The 24,743-nt window shown below is 45.3% G+C and overlaps 1 protein-coding gene and 1 pseudogene across 2 annotated transcripts in view; both read right to left on the bottom strand.

Moving 5' to 3' along the window:
• LOC147610276 (MADS-box transcription factor 23-like) overlaps positions 1-23,810 on the bottom strand; it is a 100,049-nt gene extending 76,239 nt beyond the window's left edge. The window contains exons 1-2 of one of the 2 annotated variants that reach the window (XM_086786419.1): positions 23,660-23,810; positions 23,293-23,488 (exon numbers count right to left, since the gene is read on the bottom strand). In XM_086786419.1, coding sequence (XP_086642545.1) covers positions 23,293-23,474 — 182 coding nt within the window. In that variant the 5' untranslated portion in view covers positions 23,475-23,488; positions 23,660-23,810. The remainder of the gene's footprint in view (positions 1-23,292; positions 23,489-23,659) is intronic. The other variant, XM_086786420.1, reaches the window with a different exon arrangement.
• On the bottom strand, positions 11,761-12,791 carry LOC147610277 (uncharacterized; annotated as a pseudogene).
• Positions 23,811-24,743: the final 933 nt, after the last annotated feature.

Raw genomic sequence — 24,743 nt, 5'->3', positions numbered from 1 at the left:
CTGTTTTGTTGTGCATACGCATAAACTGCAGGGAGAGAAACAGAAAAAAAAAAAGAGAGCGAAAAAGCACGTTTTGCTTTTCTGGTTCGAACGAGAGAGAGAGTGAGAGAGAGAGCGTTTGTTCGCTGGCAAGTACTGGCGTTGTCTATCGACGGTTGTGGCGGGTATTTTTATGCAGTCGCTTGCAAGTTGTTTATTATTCTCTGGCGCACGTATCCAGGCGCTTCTGCGCAGGCTGACTTGTGCGCAGGCAAAGAAGCAGGCGGCCAGACCTGCATGACCACGCGGCTTGCGCAGCCAGCCTAGGTAGCGCAGGAGCGCTTACGCCACGCGGCCAGGCCTGCCAGGCATGCAGCCCGACCTGCGTAGCCAGCCCAGGCCAAGCGGGGAGCGCCTAGGCCAGGCCAGGCCAGGCCCGGCGCTCATGCCACGATGCTCGGCCCATACAGGCGCAGGCGCAGGATGGCGCAAGAAAGCAGGTGACGCCAGCAGCCGTCATGTGAGTTGGCCGACGGGAGACGCCTGTAGTCCGGTGGGTGACGCCAGCAGATCAGGAGGGAAGCGAAAAAAAAAAACGCAAGTAAAGCATTACGTTTTTTTCAGTGCTTTCGTTTTTTTTTTTTTTGGGAGTTTTAAAATTTTTAAATTTTAAAAGAAACCCCCTCCCTAAGGTTTCCAAGGTGCTTTTTTTTTTTAAGGAAAAAGAATATATATATATATATATCCATATATATATATATATATGTATAAATATATATATATATTTTTATTTATTTATTTCCAAAAAAATACACAAAAGCTAAAGCAAAAGCTAAGCATAGCTTTTTGAGATTTTTTTTAGCTTTTGGGAAACCTTTATAAACCCCCTCACGTGGGCTTCTTGCCACACATCTCTCAAGTTCTCAAGTTCTCAAGTTTTCAAGCTCTCAAGCTCTCGAGTTCGCTCGCACTTTCATTGTGCAAAGATCGAATTTTCTCTCCACGTACCCTCTTCACGATGTCGACCCAAGAATCAGAGTTGGAGCCCCTCGTGGAACGCGAAGGCTTGCCGGCTACGGAAGGCACTGATGCCGATCTTTTTGACGAGTTTGTGTCAAAATCAAATTTCCAAGAGTTCAAAGTAGCTCTCGAAGCTTCTTCAACGGAACGTCAGGCACAAATCGCAGCCCAGATGCAGGCTTTGCAGAACTCCATCGCTCTATTGACCACTACCCTCTCTACTTTCTCGGGTATGGATACCTTGGCTTCTGCTTTAGGCCCCAATATTACTCCGGAACCGTTCGGGGGCGAGCAAAAGCAGAGAACCAAGGAGATCGTGGACACTTGGCTACACAAGTGGCAAGTTCACTTTCAGCTTCATCCATATGATGATGGAAAGAAGATCCAGTTAGCAGCAGGTTTTTTGTCCGGCAAAGCTTTGCTTTGGTGGACGGAACTCAACCCTAAGCCAACGACTAGGGCACAATTTGAAGATATCTTCAAGAAAGAATTCCTCAAGAAAGAGGATGATTATGATGTTGTTGCTCGGTTTTCAGCTTTGACCATGACCTCGCAGCACCTCACTTATGAGGTTTACCTCCAGAAGTTTCGTGACTTGCAGATGAAAGCTACAAAGATGGATCCCACTACTCTTTTGGGGTTTTTCGTAGCTGGTTTACCCAACTCGTACCGATTATAGGTTAAAAATAACAAATGTAAAACTTTGGACGAGGCCATTCATTCAGCTCGTATCTATGATGATACGATGGTCTCTTCCAAGTCGAAACCCGTTACCGAGCAGGGGAACAAGCATAAAAGAAAGTTCTCCGCACCTATGGCTAACACGACTGAAGGCAAGTCTTCGGACCAACCTTCGAAGAGTTCAAGTTCGACACTAGCCAAGAAGAAACGACTCCTTAGGGCTTTGAAGCTCAAGAAGGAAGGACGTTGTTTTATCTGCGAAGAAAAAGGACACATGCGTAACGAGTGCCCAAAGCAAAAGGGTACCAAGTCAAACGCAGGATCCAAGCCAAAGGCAGCTAACCAGTTGTCTTTGACAGGTACGTCAATTACTGTACTTTCTCGCCCTAGTACTTGTTCTGATTGTCTGTTCAATTCTAAGGTATTTGGCTTGCATGATCTTCTCCGAGTTTATGGAGAAGTGAATGGCCATAAAATTCACATTCTTTTAGACCCTGGCAGTTCGCATAACTTTGTTAACTACAAACTTGTGCAGAAATTGAGTCTTGATACGACACTCAGCGACCATACCTATGAGGTATGTCTACCTGCGGGCAGACAAGTTTGGGATCGCAAGGTGGAGATGCTTCCAATCCAGATTCAAGACTACAAAGATACTCTGGAATGCTATGTTATGCATCTGGAAAATGTAGACTTGTTATTAGGGATTGAGTGGTTTAAGACTCTTGACGTCCAGATAGATTGGTCTAGTCATATTTTTTCTTTTCAGCATAGGGACACCAAGTATAGTATTTTAGGTGATTGTATTCATCCCTCTCAGGGACCTCTTGTAAATACGATTGATTTTGGAAATATAATGGATTCTTCTTTGTACACCGCTTTCCATTGTGTCTTGATTCCACTTTCTTCTTTTCTCATCCCTTCATTGGATGTGAATGAATTAAGTGTGTTTGAAAGCAAAGAATTACAGAAGATACTTGATTCGTTTCGAGATGTATTTCCTAAGGAATTGCCATCGGGTTTACCACCTGAACGGGCAGTAGATCATCGTATTGACTTGATCCCTGGTGCTCATCCTGTGAGTATTCCACCTTATAGGATGAGCCAAGCTGAGGAAGATGAGTTGGCTAAACAACTCGAAGATTATTTGAGGATGGGCCAGATCCGTCCAAGTAAATCACCTTGGGGTGCACCTGTGTTGCTTAGGAGAAAGGAGGACAATACTGAAGGCAATGAAGGGTTAGGGTTAGGGTTTACACAAGTTCAAGCAGGCGTGGAAACCAAGATGCAGAGAGAACACGACTTCAGTATGCTTGATTGATAAAAAAGTGAAGTACAATAGCCACATGATAGTGACCCTAAAGATAAGTGTTCACATGTCCGGCCATAAAATGTGCCGGGTGGACCAAAACACTTATAAACTGCATATAAGTGAAACTGAACTAAACTAGGGAAAAAAACCTCCACTAACTGAAGTAAAAAGCGCCCCAGTAATCTACTGATGATCACTAGCACTCCTCTGGGTGCATACACAGCATAAAACCCAACAAACCCCCCTGGAGTGATATGTGATCACTGTACATCATCCACCAAAAGGAAACAAATTCAAAGCATTGCGGAATGCTTCAAATTTCGGACGTGGTAATGCCTTGGTGAAGATGTCTGCCACATTCTGATCTGTAGGACAGTAGATCATACTGATATCTCCTGCTTGGAGTCTCTCCCGAACAAAATGATAGTGAATCTCAATGTGTTTCGTGCGAGCATGAAACACAAGATTTCTGGCCACAGCAATGGCACTCTGGCTATCAGTATAGATAGGTGTAGGCTCCTCCACTGAAATATCCATATCAGTCATGAGACGACGCAGCCAAACACACTCAACAGTAGTAGTGTAGGCTGCTCTGTACTCTGCCTCACAAGACGAAGTGGCCACTGTGGTCTGTTTCTTGCTTAGCCAAGAAGTGCATGAAGAGCCAAGAAAGAAACAATTTCCACTAGTGGAATGTCTGGTATCAAAATCACCAGCCCAATCTGAATCACTGTAAGCGTGTAACTGCATGTCACCCCCCTCAGGATAAAGCAATCCAAGAGACATCTGCTCAACTGAGAGACTGCATACTGAATATCTCGCCGTGTAGTACACAAGTAAATAAGGCACCCAACAGCCTAAGCATATGTAGTGGCATCAAAGGAAACACTGTCATCTTGTAGTGACAGTTTCATCCCAGGCTCCATAGGAGTACTAATAGGCTTGCAATCCTGAAATTTAAACTTCTCCAGAAGTTTAGCAACATAACGTGATTGCAACAACTGTTATCCTGCACAAACTGTATGCCCAAATAGTAATGTACAAGGCCCAAGTCAGACATGTCGAATGTCTGTTGCAGTATCTCCTTAAAAGCTGCAATTTTGTCATCATTTGATCCCATGAGCAAGAGATCATCCACATAAAGACTGATGACCAGCAGATCTTTCTCTTCTTTCTTTACATACAGAGTGGCCTCTGATGGACTGTTCACAAATCCCTGAGTGAGTAGAAAAGCATCTATTTTTGCATACCAAGCTCGTGGAGCTTGTTTCAAACCATACAAGGCCTTTTTCAGCCTGCAAACTTTCCCCTCATGACCATGTTCTGCAAATCCCATGGGCTGAAATACATAAACTTCCTCCTCGAGGTCCCCATGTAGGAATGCAGTCTTTATGTCTAACTGGTGAACAACCCAACCACGATGTGCAGCCAATGCAATGACACACCTAAGTGTCGACATACGGGAAGTAGGAGCAAATGTCTCCTCATAATCAATGCCCTTCTTCTGTGCATAGCCCTTTGCAACTAGACGGGCTTTGTACCTGTCAATGGATCCATCTGCATGTCTTTTCAACTTATAGACCCATTTAGTACCAATTGCTTTCTTGCCTTTGGGCAGATCAACCAAATCCCATGTTTGATTCTTTTTAATAGAATCAAGCTCATCCTGCATGGCTTTGTTCCAATGCACATTATCTCGTGCATCCACAAATGAATCAGGCTCATCATCATCCTGTAAACTGGCTGCCATAACCAGATTCAAATCCATGATGTGTGCATGCTCATTGGTCCTTGTCTCCCTACGAGTACGACCAGCAAGAGGACCCTCTAAATGGCTGTCCTGTAATGTCCTCAAATACCATCTAGGTATATGTCTGACCTGTGGTGCCTGCTGCCCCATATTTGGTTCAGCTTCTGGCTCATTTGGCTGCTGAATTTCTGCACCACCTACATCATTTGCTGGCTGTCCTGTACCCTCATGAGTTGGATCACCAACTGTGGAATGAAACTCCATGGGTAGTAGACCTTCAAACACATCATTTTCAGCCTGATTTGCCTCATAACCAGCCATGGATATTTCTGATTTTTCATCAAAAATCACATCCCGACTAGTGAATATCTTCCTGGATAGTGGGTCATATAACCTGTAGCCCTTACTCTCACGGCTATACCCAACAAAAATGCATTTTGTGGCTTTATCATCCAGCTTCCTCCTCAACTCTTTGGGTATGTGTGCATATGCAAGACACCCAAAGATACGAAAATGCGATACAGAAGGCTTGCGGCCATGCCAAGCCTCAAAAGGAGTAATAGAAACCAAAGCCTTTGTGGGACATCGATTCAAAATATGACAAGCACACATTACTGCTTCCACCCAAAAGATATGTGGTAGCCTTTTTGCCTTTAGCATACATCTCGCCATCTCCATGAGTGACCGATTCTTCCTTTCTGCAACCCCATTCTGCTGTGGAGTGTAAGGAGTAGTATACTGATGTTTTATACCTCTACTCCCAAGAAAGGAATTCAGCATATGTGACATATATTCCCCCCCTCGGTCAGAACGGAGAGTCTTCACCTTGCATCCTGACTCTGTCTCAGCAAGTGCTACAAAGGCCAAAAATGCATCATATACCTGTGATTTATGTGTCAAAGGGTACACCCAGCATATACGAGAGAAGTCATCAATAAATGTTGCAAAATAGAAGCAACCACCTAATGACTTCGTCTGCATGGGACCACAAAGATCACTGTGTATAAGTTGCAACTTTGCAGTTGCTCTTAGAGCCTGATCACGTGGGAAGGAAAACCTGTGCATTTTTCCCAAAATACATCCTTCACAAATGTGATCTGGAGGCTTCTCCATGAGAGGTAGATCTGTAAACATGTTATGTCGCTGCATAAGCATAAGACTACCAAAATTTACATGCCCCATGCGAGCATGCCATAACTCCGCATCAACCATAGCTGGAGTAAGAGTGAATGCATGATAAGCAGACTGATCCACTGGCTGAAATGCATCCAACTGATAAAGTCCATGACATAATGTACCAGTAAGCATCAAGGGCAAGGCATTAGCTTTGTCTCTGACCATGCATTTATCATCATCAAAGTGGACTTGCATTCCACAATGTGCTAAAGAAGAAATGGACAACAAATTCTTCTTTATCCCTGGTACATATAAGGCATCTGTAAGGCGGAGAATAGAGCCATCAATGGCTGTGAGCTGAATCTCCCCAATGCCACGAACTGGATATGAAGCATTGTTGGCACACTGAACAGTTTTGCCAACAGGGGCAGGGCCAACATGACTAAACAAATCCCTGCGAGATGTGATATGCTTTGAGGCACCACTATCAAAATACCAAGTACATGCATGCTCTGTCAAACTGAGTGCCTGTGAAGACCAAGAGGCATCATAGCTGCATGTATAAAAACAGTAATCCCTGTCCTCAACAAAAGAAGCAGTCTCTGGAGGAGCTTTAGAAGCATCATTAACAAACATCCCAGCTTCCTTTGCCTTCTCTTTGGCAATCCTCTTTCTACATTCCGTGATGTAGTGACCTGGCTTCTTACAGTAATGACATTTGTCCTTCTTCTTGGGCTGTCCATCACCTTTCTTGGTATCCTGTGAAGAACCACCATCACCTGAATTTTGATTTGCACTCTTTGGCTGAGATTTTCCTTTCCCCTTTTGACCTATAATAAATGCTTGTTCAGCATTTGTGTTCATATTCATATTCTTCCTCATTTGCTCCTCTTGTAGTAAGAGAGCAACAAGTTCCTGATACTTGAGGGGTTCAACAGCATTCCTCATGCTGAGGTTCAAAGAGGTATGAAAAGCCAAGTAAGATCTTGGCAAAGAGTGCAAGATGGTGGACACAAGCTGTGTCTCAGGAATAATCTCATCCACATTGATGAGTTGCTCTCTCAAATCCTGCAGCTTGTTTAAGTGGCTAGACATATCATCTCCTTCATTCATCTTCTGATTTTCCAGCTCTCTTTTCAAAAATGAGATCCTAGCCTCATTACGAGCAGCATACATCTGCTCCAAAGTCACCCATGCATTCTGTGAAGAGCCAGCTGAACGAATATGAGGTATAATGGACCTCTGAACTGACAATGCAATGAGTGACAAAGCTTGTGCATCCCTGGCATCCCATGTCTTTTGAGCATTTGTTCTTTGAACAGGCAATGGCTGTCCTGGAGCCTGTACCTGTTGTCCTCGTCCACGAGCACCCCCTTGGGGAGGGGTCTCTGGAGCCAATGGACCTGGACGTGGTTCATCACCACTAACAAAATCCCAAAGAACTTTTGCCACAAGCACATTCTTCAGCATAAAACTCCACAAGGAGTAGTTCGTGCCATCCAATTTGTCTTCCTTAGACAAATATGTGAATACATCACTTTGCTGTTGATTTGCCATTATGCTTACGCACAATGTTGTACCTGTTTACCAAAAAACCCAATAGCAGAAACCCTGATAATAACTGTACTCCACTGAATACAGTTCACCCAAATATGCCTGCACTCTCAATCCTCTGAATGTGCAGCTCAATGCACCAAACAATGACTGAGTAGAGCAGCAAATGGCGTACACAATGCCAAAATGCCCCAAAAATGCCCAAATTTGCTGCACCCAAACTGTGCAAAAAACCTATATTGTTCTTTGCTAGAAAATCTGTCTGTTGTACCTGTATATTTTCACAGAGAAAATAAAAATGCCCAATATTCAAAATATGTAATGCTTACCACTTCTATGCTGAGCAGTAGTACATTCGACTGTATTGTGCAGGTACACAGCAACTACAGTCGAGGTGTTGTACGGAAGCAGGTACAATACTGAAGCAGAAGGCTAAACTGCAGTCGAATGTTGACGTAGTAGATTCTGGTCGGCTGTACTGTGCAGGTACTTTGACTGTACTATTGCAGTCGTGTTCTGTACTGTGCACTGTACGGAGCAGGGCGACCAGTTCCACAGCAGGTCGCCTGTACGGCTGTCTACACAGTCCTGCGCAGGTTTGTACAGTCTGCGAAGTCTGCGAAGCAGGTACAGTATACACGTGCGCTGCAGGTTCAGATGTACGTTTCAGGTCAGGCGCTGACAGGCGCAGTCATTCGAAGCAGGTACAGAAGGCGGCGCACAGGTGTACGGGCTGTAGGCGGCGCAGTGTGGGTATACGGGGCAGCAAGCGCACAATTGTACTGGTGCTGTACGGGCAGCAGCAACAAGAGCTTGGCAGTGTACGGGCAGGGCAATGCAGAGCTTCAATGCTCTGATACCAATTGAAGGCAATGAAGGGTTAGGGTTAGGGTTTACACAAGTTCAAGCAGGCGTGGAAACCAAGATGCAGAGAGAACACGACTTCAGTATGCTTGATTGATAAAAAAGTGAAGTACAATAGCCACATGATAGTGACCCTAAAGATAAGTGTTCACATGTCCGGCCATAAAATGTGCCGGGTGGACCAAAACACTTATAAACTGCATGTAAGTGAAACTGAACTAAACTGGGGAAAAAAACCTCCACTAACTGAAGTAAAAAGCGCCCCAGTAATCTACTGATGATCACTAGCACTCCTCTGGGTGCATACACAGCATAAAACCCAACAAATACTTGGAGAATGTGTATAGATTACAAAAGATTGAACAAGCTGACTATTAAGAACCGTTATCCTCTCCCTAGATCAGATGACCTAATTGACCGGTTAGCAGGAGCGAAATATTTCACGAAGATAGATTTGCGTACTGGCTACCACCAGATACGTATTCATGAAAGGCATGTCGAAAGAACCGCCTTTCGGACTAGGTATGGCCATTACGAGTTTCTCGTATTACCTTTTGGGTTAACCAATGCTCCAGCCACTTTCCAACAAATGATGAACGATCTTTTTCGTGAACATTTGGGGAAATTTGTGGTGGTGTTCCTGGATGATATTTTGATATATAGCCGTACTCTTGAGAATCATGTCAGACACCTCACGATTGTCTTATCTATTTTAAGACAAAATCGACTATATGCTAAATTCAGTAAATGTGAGTTCTTTATTACCGACATCATTTACTTGGGACACAAGATCTCTAGAGATGGATTGAGCATTGACTATGACCGAGTTCAGAAGGTTTTGGACTGGCCTATACCGCGAACAGTGAAACAACTTCGTTCTTTTCTCGGTTTTGTAGTGTTTCTTCGGAAATCTGTACGGGAGTACTCTCAGCTCACACTACCGATGACCGACTTATTGAAAGGTCGTGGACGTAAGTCCAATCAGCCTATCACTTGGAATAACGATTTGGATATGGCCTTCAGACTTTTGAAAGATAAAGTCAAGGAAGCACCTATCTTAGCATTGCCTGATCCTAGTCGGCCTTATGTTCTTGAAACTGATGCCAGTGACTTTGCTATCGGGGCTGCTTTATTTCAAGATGGTAGACCGGTTGCTTTTGAAAGTAAAAAGCTAGACGACACTCAATCTCGTTGGCCAACCCTTGAGAAGGAGCTTTATGCTGTGTTTCATGCTCTCAAGGTTTGGAGACATTATTTATATGGCTCCAAGTTTGTGGTATTGACTGATCATCAGTCAATCAAGTATGTGTGTGATGCGGATGATTTGAGAGGTAGGAAAGCTCGTTGGGCAGAGTTAATGCGAGATTTTGATTTTGAGATCCGTTATCGGAAAGGGTCCATGAATAATATTGCAGATGCGCTTAGTCGGATTAGAGAGGTGAATACTTTGTCGTTCACTGAGATTTCTACTGACTTATTTCAGTCATTGAGAGGGCTTTACAGGACTGATAGTTATTTTGATCCATTTTGGCAGAAGATCCAGGATGGGAGCTCATTGATTGACCAAGACTCGGTGACTGAGCAGTCTACTATTCAGGCTGCAGGAGGTCAGTGGATGATTCGGAATGGTTTGCTATTCCGTAATGACAAAATTTGTGTACCACAGATCCCAGACATTAGGTCCAAGATTCTGAGGGAGTGTCACGACGCCCCTTCTGCTGGACACCCTCGGGTACACAGGACACTATCATTAGTGAAACACACTTTTTATTGGCCGAAGATGAAAGGGTATGTAGAAGATTATGTTCTCAAGTGTCAGATTTGTCAGGCAAATAAAGCTGAACGCTTTAGACAGGCTGGGTTGTTGCATCCTTTGCAAATCCCAGGTAATAAATGGAAAAGTATTTCCATGGATTTTATTACCGGATTGCCAAGAACACATCAAGGCCACGATTCTGTTTGGGTTGTGGTAGATCGCTTGACAAAAATGGCTAGATTTTTACCGACCCGGAAGACTATTACAGCTACGCAATTAGCTCGGCAGTTTATCGAGCAATTGTTTAGACTGTACGGATTACCGCAGGACATAGTCAGTGATAGGGACTCTAAGTTTACGAGTGAATTTTGGAAACTTGTTTTTGAGAAGTTGGAAACAACTTTGAATTTGAGTTCCTCAGGTCATCCTCAATCTGATGGCCAGACTGAAAGAGTGAATCAGATTTTGGAGGATATGCTTCGAGCATATGTATCCAAAAGACAAAGTTCATGGGAGGATTATCTTCCTATGTTGGAATTTACATATAACAGTACTAAGCATACGAGTACAGGGTTTAGTCCTTTCATGCTTATGTACGGTTTTCAACCAAGATCACCTGTTACAGTAGGATTCTCAGGACTTCAGCATGAAGCAGCACGTAATTTTTTGCAAGATATGCAGGAAATGTTACAAGTTGCAAAGGAATCTATTAGAAGTGCTCAAGACCGCGACAGGTTTTATTCTAATAGACATCGTTCACCTAGAGAGTTCTCTGAAGGAACGATGGTGTATTTGCGAGTTCCGAAAGATTCCGAGACTTTACGGACAGCTCGATCTCCGAAATTATCCCCTAGATACTGTGCACCATTTCGTGTTACGCGACGGATTGGTTCAGTTGCATATGAATTGGATTTGCCTTCTCATGTGAAAGTTCATCCTGTATTTCATGTCAGTAGACTTAAGGAAGTACTGGGTGGAGCAGATCAGTTAGTTACTCCTCAAGAAATTATAGATGTCCAGGACATGACATTTCTTTCGCACGAACCTGAAAAGATTCTTGGATTTCGTGAACGAAGATTGCATCATACGCTTATCACGGAATACAAGATCAAGTGGAAGGATCGTGTTGAGGAGGACGCTACATGGGAGACATTGACTTCTCTTCAGAGAGATTACCCTGGCTTTTTAGTGAGCTCAGGAGTGAGCTCTTAGAGGAAGGGGAGTATGTCATGTGCACAGTGGGTATCTACCGTGTGCTATACGCATGCAAGACTAGTTTCGAGGCTTGGGGAAGCTTGGAACTAGGCAGGCTGATTGACGAGCTGAGTTAGGAAAATACTAACGGACGGGCACCCAAGTATGGACGGGCGGGCGGCCAAGTGTGGACGCCCGATGACCGGCCAAGCGTCTATAAAAGAGTGGCCAAGGTTAGTTATTGTATTATAGAGAGTCTCGCGAGTTTGTGAGAGCTCTATGGTCTTGGAGCCTGGATCTAGTGCAGACGTGCACCTGCTTTATGCAACCGAGGCCGACAGCAGTCTCGAGGCCCGCGAGAGCAGCTTCGTGGCGGTATGGGACGTCACGAGGAGGAGATTGGTCGGTACGTCAACCTAGTTAGCTCAGCTCGTGGCTCGGTGGGGACAGCCAAGACTGTGGGCTCGCCCACGGCTGTCATGGTTGGGAGGTGAGTCAGGCCTGCACCCCCTTGCTTGTTTGTTTGTTCGTTTGTTAGCAGGATTCGAGTTTCGAACCAAGTCGATCATGAGGGGATCCGTGGGGTTTTGATAAGCTCCAACCAGTACCATAATGTTGTGATACATAGGCAATGGCGAGGCAAAAATACTTTGGAGCATGATCTCCGTGTGTGAGTGTAAGTGAGCTAGCCGCTCCTGGATATGGTGCTAATGTCGAGCCCGTATCTCTGTGATCTCCCTCTACTGTAGTCTGGGAGTCTGGGAGCCTGGTGCTCTCGATCTCCGTCTAGCTCGGAGGTCCGCAGCGCGCTGAAGTGTAACCTCCTCCTGTGCCAGGATAGGCACTCGGACAGATCTCTGGAAGAAATCAGTGAGTGGGAGCTGTCGCCCACCTCTCCCTGTGGTACGAGTCCATAGCAGTCTCTCTCTGTGGCACTGTGTGTCTAGCAAGAACTGGCCAAATCTGCGCTGGTCTACGGACTCCATGATCTGGCGAAGTGAGGAATGTCCACTGAAGATGGTGGTGTATCTCTCTCTAATGACACTATATGCTTTGCATCTACATACATAATGTTCCTCACTCTCAACCTCCTCCTGGCATAGTCTGCATATCCTCTCTGCTCTGGGAATCCAAACTGCCCTACCTACCTCAATCTCAAGTTGGTGTAATGACACTCTGAGCTGGCCAATCACCACTCGGGCACTGTGAGGCATGTACACATCTATGTATCCAGGTCTCTGTATGAATCCATCCGCTAAGATACGCATAAACTGATCTCTGTAGTATAGCATCTTCGGCTATAGAGGCTGACTGGGTGTAATCCAAGTCTCTTGAGTGTATTGCTGCCATAAATCCTGCCGAAGGACTCTGTTCCTCTCACTGTGAGAGAGCTCGATGTGTGGTGCATGTATATCATTTTGGAAAGGTGGCAGGTGATCTATGTCAAGACCATGTTGAGTGAGCCACTGCATCATCTGTGAATACCATGATCTCCTATCTCCACTCTCTGCGAGCTGCCTGGACGCCTCAAAAGCTCTATGTGAGAGTCGATCTGATGGCATATCTCTGATCTCTGTATGAAGCAAATCGTCTGGAAGAGGGCCTCTACTAGCATAGGAGGTGCAGCAAACTCCGTCCGGACAATGTCGTGGGACGGAGGGTTTGCTGCGGATCGTCCATGAGAGCATGAGAATCAGAGGCCTCTCTATCTGAGACCATGTGGAGGTGGCAAGCCTAGGTGCCCATACTGCTGCAGCATACATCAAAGCAGGGGTAACTAGTGTGTCAAACAACCACCCCTTCGTGCGGGGCTCTTGGAAGTGTGCCTGGTGACACTGTCTCTCTAACATGGCCAAAGCTGCATACCCTCGTGTGAGTCTGTCCCTGGCTGCCTGTGCCATAGTAAATCTTCCTAGCGGAGTCGTAAATGTAATCCCCAGGTACATAGATGAGTGTACCACCTCTACCTGTCCTCCTGCTAGTGTGAAGATGGCCTGTTGTCGAACCGGCCCTGAGGTGTGGAAAATCATGGCCTTGGTTTTCCCAAGGTTCACTGTAAGCCCCCTCTCTGTGCAGAAGTCATCGAGTGCATGAAGATGGTGTTGTAGTCCCATCCGCGACTCAGAGACCAGAATAATATCATCTGCATATAGCATAATGTGGACTGTGGTACCTGAGATGTCTACCCCAAATAGTGTAGGAGAGAGTGGGCATCCTTGCTTCACACCTATGGTGCTAGTAATAACATCAGATAGCCCCCCAAGGCATCGTATGCGCCCGAAGACTTGCTCATATAAAGCATAGATGCCCCAAACCATCTCTGATGGAATCCCCAATGACTGTAGGCACTGGAAGAGTCTCTCTCGTGGCACTGTGTCAAATGCTTTGCCGAAATCCACAAAGCAGCAGTATAATCTCTTCTCCCACGCCCTAGCCTGGTCAATCTGACATCTCAGAGTGAATATATGGTCAATAGTGGAGAAAGCTCGTCGGAATCCAACCTGCCCTGGTGCTCGCAGTCCCTCCTCCTCTGCATATGAGCTCAACTCTGCCTCGAGCACTGCGCCATAAAGTTTGGCCAATGTATGACCAATCATGATAGTCTTGTAGTTGCTGGGGTCTAGCATGTCTCCCGCTTTGTGGAGAGGCACGATGGTGTGCATAGTCCACTCAGCTAGTAGGCCCTCCACTAGTGCCCTATTAAAGAGGTGAGCAACAAAGGGTCCCAATGTGTCAACTGCATAAATAAGATGCTCACTCTATATACCTGTGTAGTCAGCCGATCTCCCATGCTGTAACCGGCGGATAGAGCTCTCTACCATCGAGGCGGTAAAGAAAGTAGAGGTGGTAGGGCGGGATTCCTGTGGCTGTGGTATGGGCGGCTGCTGAGGGATATGGTAGAGGCTCTTTGCATATGTGTGCCATGTGTGGATCCTCAATCGGGGTATGAGGGCGAGGCTCTCTCATCCTGCACCATGCAGTGGCTGCATCTTTGCTCATGAGTAGGTGGTATATATCCCAGTACTGTGCCTCCTCATATGCACGCCTCTTACGGCGTGTGAGGATCCTCATCTGTCGGCTCGCTTGTCTCTGTGTAATAGTCCCCAGTGCTCTCTGGGCACGGAGGTGTCTATATAGCTCTCTGCACTCGTCATCATACCACCGATTCTGGGACATGCTCCCAGATCTATCTGTGTGTGCAATGTGTATGATGGGGGAAGCTACGGGTGGCGGCCGTATGTAGTAGAGATGACAACTCGGTGGTGAGTGTCTAGAGGTGACAGGGGATCCATCTGGAATAGCCCGTCATATACATGATGCTCATATATGTCTGCCAAGTCATGGGTGAAGTAGAAAGTTGTATGCGATGCCTCTGTGCGCTGTGTGAGGGCTAGTGTGGAGCTCGCCAGTGACAATAAGAGGTACGTGTGATCCGCACCAATAGGACGGGGGGGGGGGATGGTGAAAGATGTCACTGCCTGTGTGGTCTCCATGGACCCCATGATGTAGTCCACTGTGCTACCCCCTGATCGTGGAAAGCATGTCAGTGCTCCTGAATACTACCACTGTCTCATCCCGTTATAAATAACGAGATGGTGTCGCGCTCCCAGCTCAAGTAAGTGATGACCATATCTGGTGTTATCCGGCCAAGAGTCCTCTGACACCCTACAAGCTCCCGTGTCCTCCACCTCTAGTGTGTGCATCACCTCGGTGTCAAATCCCCACGGATCCCCTCGTGATCGATCTTGGTTCGAAACTCGAATCCTGCAAACAAACGAACAAACAAACAAGCAAGGGGGGTGCAGGCCTGACTCACCTCCCAACCATGACAGCCGTGGGCGAGCCCACAGTCTTGGCTGTTCCCACCGAGCCACGAGCTGAGCTAACTAGGATGACATACCGACCAATCTCCTCCTCGCGACGTCCCATACCACCACGAAGCTGCCCTCGCGAGCCTCGAGACTGCTGCCGGCCTCGGCTGCGTAAAGCAGGTGCACGTCTGCACTAGATCCAGGCTCCAAGACCATAGAGCTCTCACAAACTCGCGAGACTCTCTATAATACAATAACTAACCTTAGCCACCCTTTTATAGGCTCTTGGCCGGTCATCGGGCGTCCACACTTGGCCGCCCGTCCGTCCATACTTGGGTGCCCGCCCGTTAGCATTTCCCTAACTCAGCTCGTCAATCAGCCTGCCTAGTTCCAAGCTTCCCCAAGCCTCGAAACTAGTCTTGCATCCGTATAGCACACGGTAGACACACACTGTGCACATGACATACTCCCCTTCCTCTAAGAGCTCACTCCTGAGCTCACTAAAAAGCCAGGGTAATCTCTCTGAAGAGAAGTCAATGTCTCCCATGTAGCGTCCTCCTCAACACGATCCTTCCACTTGATCTTGTATTCCGTGATAAGCGTATGACGCAATCTTCGTTCACGAAATCCAAGAATCTTTTCAGGTTCGTGCGGAACAAATGTCATGTCCTGGACATCTATAATTTCTTGAGTAACTAACTGATCTGCTCCACCCAGTACTTCCTTAAGTCTACTGACATGAAATACAGGATGAACTTTCACATGAGAAGGCAAATCCAATTCATATGCAACTGAACCAATCCGTCGTGTAACACGAAATGGTCCACAGTATCTAGGGGATAATTTCGGAGATCGACCTGTCCGTAAAGTCTCGGAATCTTTCGGAACTCGCAAATACACCATCGTTCCTTCAGAGATCTCTCTAGGTGAACGATGTCTATTAGAATAAAACCTGTCTCGGTCTTGAGCACTTCTAATAGATTCCTTTGCAACTTGTAACATTTCCTGCATATCTTGCAAAAAATTACATGCTGCATCATGCTGAAGTCCTGAGAATCCTACTGTAACAGGTGATCTAGGTTCAAAACCATACAAAAGCATGAAAGGACTAAACCCTATACTCGTATGCTTAGTACTGTTATATGCAAATTCTAACATAGGAAGATAATCCTCCCATGAACTCTGTCTTTTGGATACATATGCTCGAAGCATATCCTCCAAAATCTGATTCACTCTTTCAGTCTGGCCATCAGATTGAGGATGACCTGAGGAACTCAAATTCAAAGTTGTTTCCAACTTCTCAAAAACAAGTTTCCAAAAGTCACTCATAAACTTAGAGTCCCTATCACTGACTATGTCCTGCGGTAACCCGTACAGTCTAAACAATTGCTCGATAAACTGCCGGCTAATTGCGTAGCTGTAATAGTCTTCCGGGTCGGTAAAAATCTAGCCATTTTTGTCAAGCGATCTACCACAACCCAAATAGAATCGTGGCCTTGATGTGTTCTTGGCAATCCGGTAATAAAATCCATGGAAATACTTTTCCATTTACTACCTGGGATTTGCAAAGGATGCAACAACCCAGCCTGTCTAAAGCGTTCAGCTTTATTTGCCTGACAAATCTGACACTTGAGAACATAATCTTCCACATACCCTTTCATCTTCGGCCAATAAAAAGTGTGTTTCACTAATGATAGTGTCCTGTGTACCCGAGGGTGTCCAGCAGAAGGGGCGTCGTGACACTCCCTCAGAATCTTGGACCTAATGTCTGGGATCTGTGGTACACAAATTTTGTCATTACGGAATAGCAAACCATTCCGAATCATCCACTGACCTCCTGCAGCCTGAATAGTAGACTGCTCAGTCACCGAGTCTTGGTCAATCAATGAGCTCCCGTCCTGGATCTTCTGCCAAAATGGACCAAAATAACTATCAGTCCTGCAAAGCCCTCTCAGTGACTGAAATAAGTCAGTAGAAATCTCAGTGAACGACAAAGTATTCACCTCTCTAATCCGACTAAGCGCATCTGCAATATTATTCATGGATCCTTTCCGATAACGGATCTCAAAATCAAAATCTCGCATTAACTCTGCCCAACGAGCTTTCCTACCTCTCAAATCATCCGCATCACACACATACTTGATTGACTGATGATCAGTCAATACCACAAACTTGGAGCCATATAAATAATGTCTCCAAACCTTGAGAGCATGAATCACAGCATAAAGCCCCTTCTCAAGGGTTGGCCAACGAGATTGAGTGTCGTCTAGCTTTTTACTTTCAAAAGCAACCGGTCTACCATCTTGAAATAAAGCAGCCCCGATAGCATAGTCACTGCCCAACGAGCTTTCCTTCCTCGAAAAAACAACAAAACCGCGAAAAGAACGAAGTTGTTTCACTGTTCGTGGTATAGGCCAGTCCAGAACCTTCTGAACTCGGTCATAGTCAATGCTCAATCCATCTCTAGTAATCTTGTGTCCCAAGTAAATGATGTCGGTCATAAAGAACTCACATTTACTCAATTTAGCATATAGTCGATTCTGTCTTAAAATAGATAAGACAATCGTGAGGTGTCTGACATGATCCTCAAGAGTACGACTATAAATCAAAATATCATCCAGGAACACCACCACAAATTTTTCCAAATGTTCACGAAAAAGATCGTTCATCATTTGCTGGAAAGTGGCTGGAGCATTAGTTAACCCAAAAGGTAATTCGAGAAACTCGTAATGGCCATACCTAGTCCAAAAGGTGGTGCTTTCGACATGCCTTTCATGAATACGTATCTGGTGATAGCCAGTACGTAAATCTATCTTCGTGAAATATTTCGCTCCTGCTAACCGGTCAATCAGGTCATCTGATCTAGGGAGAGGATAACGGTTCTTAATGGTCAGCTTGTTCAATCTCTTGTAATCTATACACATTCTCCAAGTATTGTTCTTCTTTCTCCTAAGCAACACAGGTGCACCCCAAGGTAATTTACTTGGACGGATCTGGCCCATCCTCAAATAATCTGCGAGTTGTTTAGCCAACTCATCTTCCTCAGCTTGGCTCATCCTATAAGGTGGAATACTGACAGGATGAGCACCAGGGATCAAGTCAATACGATGATCTACTGCCCGTTCAGGTGGTAAACTCGATGGCAATTCCTTAGGAAATACATCTTGAAACGAATCAAGTATCTTCTGTAATTCTTTGCTTTCAAACACACTTAATTCATTCACATCCAATGAAGGGATGAGAAAAGAAGAAAGTGGAATCAATACACAATGGAAAGCGGTGTACAAAGAAGAATCCATTATATTTCCAAAATCAATTGTATTTACAAGAGGTCCCTGAGAGGGATGAATACAATCACCTAAAATACTATACTTGGTGTCCCTATGCTGAAAAGAAAAAATATGACTACACCAATCTATCTGGACGTCAAGAGTCTTAAACCACTCAATCCCTTATAACAAGTCCACATTTTCCAGATGCATAACATAGCATTCCAGACTGTCTTTGTAGTCCTGAATCTGGATTGGAAGCATCTCCACCTTGCGATCCCAAACTTGTCTGCCCGCAGGTAGACGTACCTCATAGGTATGGTAGCTGAGTGTCGTATCAAGACTCAATTTCTCCACAAGTTTGTAGTTAACAAAGTTATGCGAACTGCCAGGGTCTAAAAGAATGTGAATTTTATGGCCATTCACTTCTCCATAAACTCGGAGAAGATCATGCATGCCAAATACTTTAGAATTGAACAGACAATCAGAACAAGTACTAGGGCGAGAAAGTACAGTAATTGACGTACCTGTCAAAGACAACTGGTTAGCTGCCTTTGGCTTGGGTCCTGCGTTTGACTTGGTACTCTTTTGCTTCGGGCACTCGTTACGCATGTGTCCTTTTTCTTCGCAGATAAAACAACGTCCTTCCTTCTTGAGCTTTAAAGCCCTAAGGAGTCGTTTCTTCTTCGCTGGTGTCGAACTTGAATTCTTCGAAGGTTGGTCCGAAGACTTGCCTTCAGTCGTGTTAGCCATAGGTGCAGAGAACTTTCTTTTATGCTTGTTCCCCTGCTCGGTGACGGATTTCGACTTGGAAGAGACCATCGTATCATCATAGATACGAGCTGAATGAATGGCCTCGTCCAACGTTTTACATTTGTTATTTTTAACCTGTAATCGGTACGAGTCGGGTAAACCAACTACGAAAAACCCCAAAAGAGTAGTGGGATCCATCTTTGTAGCTTTCATCTGCAAGTCACGAAACTTCTGGAGGTAGACCTCATAAGTGAGGTGCTGCGAGGTCATGGTCAAAGCTGAAAACCGGGCAACAACATCGTAGTCATCCTCTTTCTTGAAGATATCTTCAAATTGTGCCCAAGTCGTTGGCTTAGGGTTCAGTTCCTTCCACCAAAGCAAAGCTTTGCCGGACAGGAAACCTGCTGCTAATTGGATCTTCTTTCCATCATCATATGGATGAAACTGAAAGTGAACTTGCCACTTGTGTAGCCATGTGTCCACGATCTCCTTGGTTCTCTACTTTTGCTCGCCACCGAACAGTTCCGGAGTAATATTGGGGAGCCAAGGTATCCATTCCCGAGAAAGTAGAGAGGGTAGTGGTCAATAGAACGATGGAGTTCTGCAAAGCTTGCATCTGGGCTGCGATTTGTGCCTGGCGTTCCGTCGAAGAAGCTTCGAGAGCTACTTTGAACTCTTGGAAATCTGTTTTTGACACAAAATCGTCAAAAAGATCGGCATCGGTTACTTCCGTAGCCGGCAAGCCTTCGCGTTTCACGAGGGGCTCCAACTCCGATTCTTGGGTCAACATCGTGAAGAGGGTACGTGGAGAGAAAATTCGATCTTTGCACAATGAAAGTGCGAGTGAACTCGAGAGCTTGAGAGCTTGAAAACTTGAGAACTTGAGAGATGTGTGGCAAGAAGCCCATGTGAGGGGTTTATAAAGGTTTCCCAAAAGCCAAAAATCTGCAAAAGCTAGGCTTAGCTTTTGCTTTAGCTTTTGTGTTTTTTCTTTCTTGAATAAATATATATATATATATATATATATATATATATATATATATATATATATATATATATATATATATATATATATGGATATATATATATTCTATTGTCTTTTAAAAAAAATAAACATCTTGAAACCTTTGAAACCTTGGAGAGGGGGGTTCTTTTAAAACTTTTTTTTTTTAAAATTAAACTCCAAAAAAACTGAAAGCTAAAAAAAACGAAAGCTTTTCTTAGTTTTTTTTTTCTTTCTCCCCCTGGATTCGCCCGTCGGTGAGCTGCCGGCACATGCTTTTCGTCCGGCGCCTGCGTGCGTCACCCATGCGGCTTCGCCTGCACTTCTCGCCATCGTGCGTCTCGCCAGCCTGCTGTGCATGGTCTGGGCGCCGGCCTGCTGTGCGTGGCCTGGGCGCCGGCCGTACTGGACCTAGGCTGGCTACGCAAGCCTGGCTTGGGCACCTGCGCTTAGGCTGTGTAGGCCTGGTTGCCTGGCTTGGCAGGCCTGGCCGCCTGCTTCTTTGCCTGCGTACAAGTCAACCTGCGCACAAGCGCCTGGATACGTGTGCCAGAGCATATTAAACAACCTGCAAGCGACTGCATAATAATACCCGCCACAGCCGTCGATAGACAACGCCAGTACTTGCCAGCGCACAAACGCTCTCTCTCTCACTCTCTCTCTCTCTCGTTCGAACCAGAAAAGCAAACGTGCTTTTTCTCTCTCTTTTTTTTGTTTTCTCTCCCTGCAGTTCATGCGTATGCACAACAAAACAGGTCTCTTCTTTGCAAAAGCAATCAACCCTACCAAAACTACCATCTCCCATCAACATGGGTGTCTTTGATGAAAAAAAAAACACATACCAATCTGAAAACTGCAGTATGCACAGAAAAAACAGCAAGCTTTTTTAACACATACCGTTCTTCTTCGACCTCTTCTTCTCTACCTACCGACTTGCTCGTTCACGAGGTATGCTCTAATACCACTGTCAAATCCCCACGGATCCCCTCGTGATCGATCTTGGTTCGAAACTCGAATCCTGCAAACAAACGAACAAACAAACAAGCAAGGGGGGTGCAGGCCTGACTCACCTCCCAACCATGACAGCCGTGGGCGAGCCCACAGTCTTGGCTGTCCCCACCGAGCCACGAGCTGAGCTAACTAGGATGACGCACCGACCAATCTCCTCCTCGTGACGTCCCATACCGCCACGAAGCTGCCCTCGCGGGCCTCGAGACTGCTGCCAGCCTCGGCTGCGTAAAGCAGGTGCACGTCTGCACTAGATCCAAGCTCCAAGACCATAGAGCTCTCACAAACTCGCGAGACTCTCTATAATACAATAACTAACCTTGGCCACCCTTTTATAAGCTCTTGGCCGGTCATCGGACGTCCACACTTGGCCGCCCGCCCGTCCATACTTGGGTGCCCGCCCGTTAGTATTTCCCTAACTCAGCTCGTCAATCAGCCTGCCTAGTTCCAAGCTTCCCCAAGCCTCGAAACTAGTCTTGCATGCGTATAGCACACGGTAGATACACACTGTGCACATGACACTCGGGGTGCTCGAAATCATAAATGTCGCACTGTCGGCTGTGTCCGTGCATTGAAGTCCCCCATAAGGAGGACTTCCCCCAGGTTGGAGTAGTGTATGATCTCATCTGAAAGGGCTGCATATGGTGACTCTCCCTGTCCTCCTCCTCGCCTCTACTCTCATCCTCTGCTGTCATGACATATCTCGATCCTCTAGGAGAGAAGTAGCATAGAGCAATGTATAACACCCTATCTGCTGAGAGCTGCAGTCTAATCCACATGTATCTAGCCTCCTGGTCACGTGCTACCACCTGTAGGTGCTCCTGTAGCTCTCTCTTGAAGAGTACCGCTATACCTCCGGATCCTCTCGATGTGCTCTGCCGTGTGGTCCCCCTATATGTAAACTCCCAATGATAGCTCTCTACTTTGGGTAGCCCCTTTCTGGGCTCTGGTGCGTCTCTGTAAGTAGTATGATATCCCGTCCCTCCATGACCTCCTCCATCCTCCCAGGATGTGTCCAAAGTGCTCCATTGCAGTTCCAAACTGCTATGTGTATCTATGAATCTGAATCCTCCATAGCCGATGTCCCATAGGCCGCCTGGCCATCGATGATGACACGGCCATCATGATAGAATGCTCTCTTGCTCTCTTTCCAGGCCTGTAGGACTCTCGGCATGCATGTTTTCCTGTATTCTATCTGCTTCCTTGTAAGGTCGCCATCCAAATAGATCGGATCTCCCTGTAATCATCGTAGAATCACCCTCTTTCTCATGAAGGTGACCCTCTCTGTCTCTCCTGCAAATTGTAGGATGAGGGCTCGCTTGCGTGTTGAGTCTTTCCCGGGTCTCCATGCTTTGGTGAAGGGGAAAGGGTCCTCTTCCCTATAGCCGAGCTTAGCTAGCTGTCCATCTTTCTCGGGAGTGGAGTCGGGTGTCTCGGCTATACCTCTGACTTGAATGTTGAGGCGGCGGGCATGCCTCATCTTCTCCTCCTCAATGGTGGTGTGAATGATTTGGTGTTCTTCCCTTTGAGTCTCTCCCTCACTTCTTTACGGATGTTCTTCTTCACCACCTCAACCCATCTACATAAATTAAAAACTAATTGTAGTATAAATAGTTAAATTTGATGTTGATTATTGTAGTAGATTTTTAATCTTACATTAAATATTGAATTATACTGTTGTCTGTAATTATACTATTATACTATTTTTAATAACTTAACAAACTTATTATTGTAAAATATCAATTTTGACTACGTATTTTAGTTACTAATTATTATATTATCTGTAGCCCCACACACACAGGCGCGCGCACTCATAGAGAATTTTGGCTTTGAACTTCTTGTATGGGGGACCATTAAAAGAAAAGCAAAACGTGGGAGGCTTAACAGGAGTCCATGAATTTAAGAGGAGGGGAAGATGGAGGTGGAGATACTTTGTTTTGGGAATTTCAGCTAGCCATAAATCCAATAGCCTTCCTTTTTCAAAGGTGAAAAATGATATTTTTATACAATAATTCAATGTATTTTGTAAAACTAAAAATGTGTGTGTGTGTGTGTGTGAGAGAGAGAGAGAGAGAGAGAGAAAGAGAGAGAGAGAGAGAGAGAGAGAGAGAGAGAGAACGATACTGTTTAAACTATGTAACATTGCAGAAAATTCCAATGCATTCCAAAGCTTTTGATTCCAAGTTCTGGGCTGAGACAAGAAGGTTGGTACAGCATGAACCTGGGGTTCGCGAACTGGAAGAGCTTCCCTTTTCCAGAGAAGACGATGACGGCAACCTCCGCATCGCACAGCACGGAGAGATCGTGGGCCTTCTTAAACAGTCCACCTCGCCGCTTCGAGAAGGTCACCTGTCGCGTGGTAGCGTCCTCGATCCTCTTGATCTTGATCTTCCGACGCGCCATGCTCGTCGCCTAGCCTTTGCAACACAGGAGCATACACTATTAAGTCTAGAGGGCAAAGCATGGCGAGAAACTTCAAAAAGCAGGCTTCTCTGTTGTCTCCAACACGCGCACGCACACACACACACACACAGAAGCAAGCATGGTAAGCAGGTTTTATCGGAAATCCTTTCCTGCAAAGCCCTTACCTCTCGCGCTTCGATCAGCTCTGCGCACCTTCCTTCCTTCAAGTAACGTACTGCCAAGAGTATTAAATTAGGGCACGACAATATCTTGAAGCTGGGCAGCGTCCCTCAGGCGTCCTTCCCTGGTCCTGTTCACACTTTCAAAAGGTGGGCGTCTGCCCTGCCATCTGGACCATCAAAACAATGTCCTTTACCAGGGGCTTTACAGACTTGGCCTACAATAAATGCATCTCCTAACCACCTTAAGTTTGAAAATGAAATATTGGATTGCCTTGGCATTAATGGTTGAGATTGTGAGACTTTGACACTTTCAGTTATAAAACCAATTGATCTAATTGAAAATCCGCCAAGGCCAAGATGTCTCCTTATTTTAACTGCTTGCGAAAAATGCTTTTTTTTCTAAATTACCTTGCATGCTCACTTTTAGTTTATGTGGTACCTTCAGATTCATTGAACCAGCCTGCTGCAACGTCTCTCGCTAAGGGTCTTTCAATACATACATTAGCTACTACTTCCTTTTGATGACAAGTTAATCTTAAAGAAAGTCTTCAAGGTCTAATTTTATGACTTGAGCTATAAGACTCATGAGACATAGAGTTCCCAAAGACCCGCCAAATACCTTTGGTTTTAGACCGCATGAAAAAGCCTTCTAACAAAGCCACTATTATTAATGCCCCCTCACCCACACCCAAGTCTAGTCCAACTTCCAAGCCATGTTTTTGAAATTACAAATTAAATGTGGTTACTTAGAAGTTAGAATCTATCCTTAATCATTACTAGAAATGATGTTTGTTATGTGTATCTCGCCATAAAAGTTATCTTCCTCACCATTAGCACAAATAAAGAATTATTTAAAAAATCATTTCACTTATTGTCTTGTGAGTAAACCTTTGGACCTACACATCCTATACAAGAAAAGCACCCCCACTCCCTTCCATCCTTGTGAGGAGACTTCCATGTTTGCATTTAAAGTCCCTCTTCTAATAAATACCTACAAGTGGCATTAAAAGACATCACCTAAGATAACTTAATGGGATTTTATTAAAAGAGTTATCACAATTTATAAAGCTTCCTCTATTAAAGATCG

The sequence above is a fragment of the Cibotium barometz genome, chromosome 49 (genome assembly GCF_041138505.1).
Source record: "Cibotium barometz isolate CiBa-2024 chromosome 49, ASM4113850v1, whole genome shotgun sequence".
NCBI classification, from domain to species: domain Eukaryota; kingdom Viridiplantae; phylum Streptophyta; class Polypodiopsida; order Cyatheales; family Cibotiaceae; genus Cibotium; species Cibotium barometz.
Note: the sequence above shows the minus strand (reverse complement) of the source record. Positions and strands in the feature narration are given on the sequence as shown.